Source organism: Anopheles gambiae, chromosome 2 (genome assembly GCF_943734735.2).
Source record: "Anopheles gambiae chromosome 2, idAnoGambNW_F1_1, whole genome shotgun sequence".
Taxonomy (NCBI): domain Eukaryota; kingdom Metazoa; phylum Arthropoda; class Insecta; order Diptera; family Culicidae; genus Anopheles; species Anopheles gambiae.
The window spans coordinates 74,875,832-74,881,598 of record NC_064601.1 but is presented as its reverse complement, the minus strand read 5'-3'; the positions used below and the strand labels follow the sequence as shown (position 1 = coordinate 74,881,598).

Sequence of the window (5,767 nt, the reverse complement as noted above, 5' to 3'; positions counted from 1 at the left end):
TGTTTTAGTAAGCCGATGAATTAGTTCAACTTTTCATCAAGGAGCACTCCTAGGTCCCTGACACACTCGAACATAATCGAACACTGAGGGCCATTAAAGACCACTCCTAGAGCATCAGGACTGGAAAGCACTTAAAGTGACTTGAAGGCGGAGTTGATCTGACCGGTCGCGGATCGGCAGGAATAGTTAAGTATAGTAGGTGGACATAAGGATGAGGCACCCCTGTTACGTCATTTATATAAATGACGAACGACAGCGGTCCAAGGTTACTCCCTTGAGGCACCCCCGATAAAGCAGCAATACGGCGCAACGCATGGGGTCCCATTTTCACGGATTATGTGCGATCGGTAAGGTAGGAGCGAATCCAGGCACAGGCAGGCCGAGCGTCTGGAGCTTTGTGAGTAGCAAGGCGTGTGGAACGATATCGAAGCCAGCCTTGATGTACGTGTAGACCGCGTCGATCGGCGAGCCGGCATCGATAACTAACTAAGATAACTAAGCTATGCCTATGCTAAGCTATGCGATATGCCGCAGGCTCAGTCCGTGCGTGATTTAAACATATTACCGACATGTTTACTTGATAACCGATAAACATTTCTAGCATTTTAATTTGACATTTCAATATTTTATTTTATTATTTTTATTTTACATTAAATTTTGGCCTATGAAAACAACATGTGATGAGAAGAAGGATAGTAATTACTCAACATTTATTGTTATCATTCATTATATACTTTGAATGTAATTGGAACTAGCAATGCATTACAAAAGCAATATACAAATTAGGTTATAAATATAACATAGTTCACCCGATGAAAGAATAATGAAAAATATCATGTTATATTTTGTAGCTAATGAACAATATAAATTTCGCCGTGATCATTTTCGACCTTTCCTTCTGAGCAAGAGTAAATTTATAGGGCATAATATAGCACGAACACAAGCACGAATACAGTAACATCAACATGGAAATTTGCATTAGTTGTTATTCTGTTTCCCTAAAACAACCGATGAACAAGTTTCCTAAACGTTCTAGATAACTCACACTAGAGATTCGTGATGGTTGCAAAATAAATGCTTCGTCTTCTATAATGAAAACAATCTCCTAATATTCTACAATTTTCAATAATTTTAATACATAAACAGACTAGCGGCTCTACATCATCGTCCTGGAATATGATCAATTTAGCCAACAATGCGGTCAAGAACGGTCTATATAGCGATTTTAGCTGCAACTCGTTCCATATACGATACGGCTTTTCTTACAATCATAATTCTATGTGTCGAGCAAACACTTTTGTTTAAGGACTTAGATACAATATATATAATATTGAATTTTAAAAGAAATTTGCCTTTGCAGTGCGAACTCCAAACTATATGTCTGCGCCTACACGCGAGGTCCAAAACAGCCGAAGTCATACAAAATCATGAAAAAGTCTGCGCCCTTTTGTTCCGGCGTCCTCATGAAGTTTACCGAGCCGAACCGAATAGTTGTGTTCGATAAACATGTGTTGCGTATCAGGTAGCAGCATTTGTACTGCTTACCTGGCGTATGCCGCTGTGATACTGAGCGAGACGCATAGACAACGCATCAAAAGGACATGTGTAGCCGTGAGGAAATTTTTCTTTGTCTCTTTTGCCTTGTCCTTGCCTTTAGATCCTGATGAGTAGCAGCATGCTTACATTTCGGGTACGTTCGGGGTATAAGCTCTGTCCCTCTCATGTTAAAATTAATTAATGGTGAAGATAGAATCGTATGCCATCGGCTCTGCATTCGGACGTGGGCAGGCCCGTGGACGCCGTCTGTTCTCACGCTATGGGTTTTATTTTGATTGATTTTCAAGCGCTGTCAGCTTCTGTTGCAGTAGCGCATTGTCACGTAAAGCCTGATGTTCCCGTGCTATTGCAGCTTGCAATTCACCATGAAGCTATTAGTTTTCAACAAGTTGGAAATAGTGTAAATGCTTATATCTAAAGATTACAGTGTGGAATGATTTTACCAGTCTGATTTGGCAATCCAGTTCAGCTTTCTCATACTCCGATTTCTGCAAGGTTTCGTGTAGCTTTTTCATTTCTAAACGTTGCTGATCATCCGTCTCATCGAAAGCTCTACTTAGATCCTTGCGTTGTTTTGAAATTTGATTAAGTTCTGCAAATTAAATGGTAATTTTAATAGTAGTCTTGTTAACAAAGTTTTAGGTGAATATACTATATCTATAGAACGCGAGATCCTGACCTGTTCTACAGCTTTCCAAAGTTTCCTCCAGATCCTGTGTCTTCATTGATTGCTACAATCGAAAATATGTTTAACACTTATTGTAATCCTCGAAATGTGTACCATTTATCGTTATTAAATCAAAAACCATACCCTAATCAACTCTGAAGCAGCTTTTGTGAGTTCCAATTCAAGTCGGTTAACTTCTGTCTTATGATCTACATTTTGTTTCTGACACTCAAGCAAATCTATGTAATCGAATGGTAGATTATTAATTTAGTTTGAATTGATCAAAACAATACAACTTCTTTTCAATAAATACTTTCTTACTGACCTGTTTGCAGGCGAGCATTATCGGTCTTTACTGTCGAAAGCTGCCCTTCCAACTGAAATAAAAAAGAGACATTTTTATCTTTTTCTTTTCGTTTTGTTCAAACAACCGATACCTTCGTTATTACCTCCGACAGTTCTCCAATTTTAGTTTTCAATCGTATACATTCTGTAACATTTTTTTTCCATCAGTAAACGTGGTACATAAAGTAGATGCTCAAAAAAACTTATGTTATAGTAATACAGGGTTTTACCAAGTCATTTTGCAATGTTACTACGCTAATGACTCAGCGAATACAGGGTTTCGAATCATATAAGGGAATAGTTCAATCACTTAGGGGAATGTTGCAAATCGGTAGGGGAATATTGCATGCAAGCTGTGGATGTTTTCAATCACTTAGGGGAATGTTGCAATCGATTAGGGGAATTTTGCAAGCGTACTGTGGAGCTGTCATCAGACTGTGGGTGCCGCTGTAAATACCTTAAAATATTTTCGTCAATCTTACTAACTTATCATGTTTAATTATGGCTCCACAGCAGGATTTATTTAGTTTATCATGTGTACAGCAGAATCCCACACGAAAATAACTCCAAATGATGTTTTTGAAAAAACAACATCGGTATCAATTTGAAGCTTTTTACACCGGCACCCACAGTCTGATGACAGCTCCACAGCTTGCTTGCAACATTCCCCTAAGTGATTGAACTATTCCCTTATATGATTCGAAACCCTGTAAAACGAGTTATGGGTCAAACGACCCATCATTTTAAAGCTTAAGTCTTCTTCTTTCCGTTTTTGTGCATCAAATGTGTCAAAAAGTGTAAAGTAATATAGAAAACATAGGAAAACCTGCACCTCGATAGGGCTGTCAAAATTAACATTGGCCCAGTCCAAGTACGCACTAGGAGTCAAAGTAAATTTCGTGCTCGACAAAATATGTAGCACACATTGCAAAATGACTTGTAAAACCCTGTATTACATACTCACATACATCATATTTTCATTTTTGGTTTAAGGAGTCTAGAGTGTGCAGCTCCATGGAAAACAATTATTAACGCAAAAATTTGGTTGTACATAGCTATGTTACGCACTTTCAATAAGCTTTACCAGCACCTTGACTTCCGTCCATCAACGAGCACAGAGAACGCTTACGCTTTGTTCAATAAGATGTTAATATAAAGTAGGGCGTTTATTTATGTCCTCCTTATTTTGCCATATGTCGTTAAGAACAATTAAATTTAAGTTGAATATAAACGGGTGAAGTCGAAAATTGGCGTACCTATTATTGGTTAATAAATAATAATAATAAATAATATACTGCATTTTGTATTTTCCTTCTTTTCTTGTTTATTTTAACTAGTATAGAATATTTAACCAAGAACGCAAAGCGGTTGTAGCGCCGGATAAGTAAGTAAGTAAATAAAATATTTATGGAATTCTTTGGGGACCACGGTGAGTTTACTTTAGGTGCTAGGATAAAAATAAAGCATTGGATATAATCATAGGCGAAGATATTGGTTCGCTTACGAGGTAGATAATTAAACATATTAATTCAATATAAATTTAAAATTTTCAGGTAATAAAAAAGTGTGAGGAGCCATGAGTATACCATATTGTCCTGTGTAAATGTTGAATATTTTTATGCTTTTTTATTCAGGAGGGACGGTTTTTTAGGATTATATTGCAGCAATTTCTATATGAAAAACGTGACAGTACCATTGGACATTTGTAGTTTGTTTATAGCTATTATGTTTACACTACTTACCATTATGTTTAACTTGTTGCATCTTTTTCATCTTTTCAATTTTGTTTTCCAACTGAAAGTAATTGAGTATTTAAACCAGTGTATTTACGATAAAAAAATACTTACATTTTTAATCGTTTCTTTATCTTGCGAAAGCGATTCATCGCGCTTATTTGCCACTGGTTGCGATGGATTGGTGTTCTGATTTGTTGCATTTAAATTGATATCTAAGTCCCACTTGCATAATGAACCTGGAGTTATGAGAAAAAAAACTAAGCGTAACATGTAAAGAAATATTTTCCATCATTACTCACAACAGTGTTTTCCAAAGCGTTCAGGGCAGTTGGTACAGGTTATACAGCTCACACAGCTCAGACTTTTTACTATCCAATCACAAAATTCTTCTTCTAATTGTTCATGATTCACCTCCTACCATCGAAACACAAAATTATTAGCTCTAAAAATAAAATAAAAACCAGTCGCTCCCATTGATACTTTACAGCTGTTTTAATTTCCTCGTTTTTTTCCCCTTCATTGTCTTCAAGATCTTTATCACTTTGATCGTTTAATATTGACTTGGAATCAACATTTTTTTCATCACCAGAATTTTCACTCTCAATTACTACCACATCAATCGCATCTAAATCCATAATATTGTTTGAAATTTTGGTTTATCTTTTAGCAGCGTCGACAACACCGGAAAGTACTAAATGTTTGATGCGATAAGAAAGCTGAATCAATTAATATACGTGTTTGTAGAATGACAGTGGGAAATAGAGTGTTTTGAGCACTTTGTTTCGCTTTCCAATCTTTAGAATCACGCATGCGTGTAACAACATTGCATTTAAAAAAATATGCGCAACACTCATTTTGCACTCATTGTACGAGCCACTCGGTTAAAAAAAAAATTAATAAACATGATGTGTTTGGAAATGCTTGTTGTATATGATTGTTAGAACATGTAAATTGAACCCAATTGAATGAAAATAAATTTGTGATCTTTTTGAGTAACAGAGTCGTCATTATGCTCGTATTTAAATATTTCACACATATTTTTAGTGCTTTAATATTTGCAATTGAAAGTACGTCCTATACAAATAAGAAGTAAGAAGTGACGCTCACATGTTATTCTCACGTTACGCTCACGTTACGCTCATAGGTGGCAATTGCTCACTATAGAACGGTGGTGGTAACCAACCATGGGTGCTTGTATGATATTTATTTCTTTGCGGAGTTTCCTTTCTTCGAGGCAAAAAGCAATGGTAGAGTGATTAAATCATTGAGGTATTCAAATTGCAAGAAGTCTTTGTTTTCTTCTACCGACGTGTTGTAAATGTATAAACAATTACCAAATTATTCGCAGTGATGCTAAACAATTCTGTGGCAGAGATTCTACCCCGTTCCATCCATTTGATCGTGCGTTGTAGTGTTGTCTGGTACAAAACGTTTGAATAACAAGTAAGACAAATATGTTGTT

General features: G+C 36.3%; 1 protein-coding gene across 2 annotated transcripts; it reads right to left on the bottom strand.

Annotated features, from left to right (window-relative positions):
* Window positions 1–678: 678 nt before the first annotated feature.
* LOC133391776 (fibrinogen- and Ig-binding protein-like) lies at window positions 679–5,089 on the bottom strand. Of its 2 annotated transcripts, none has more exons than XM_061647960.1 (10): window positions 4,791–5,089; window positions 4,605–4,719; window positions 4,417–4,541; window positions 4,312–4,363; window positions 2,674–2,714; window positions 2,550–2,601; window positions 2,369–2,463; window positions 2,237–2,288; window positions 2,001–2,149; window positions 679–1,928 (listed from the first exon to the last, which is right to left on the bottom strand). In XM_061647960.1, exons 1-10 carry the CDS (start codon window positions 4,938–4,940, stop codon window positions 1,824–1,826), a joined length of 936 nt encoding a protein of 311 aa, XP_061503944.1. In that variant the 5' UTR covers window positions 4,941–5,089; the 3' UTR covers window positions 679–1,823. The 2 variants fall into 2 exon arrangements, with proteins under 2 accessions (XP_061503944.1, XP_061503943.1); XM_061647959.1 differs by having other exon boundaries at window positions 2,662–2,714; window positions 4,791–5,088.
* Between the last annotated feature and the right edge of the window lie 678 nt (window positions 5,090–5,767).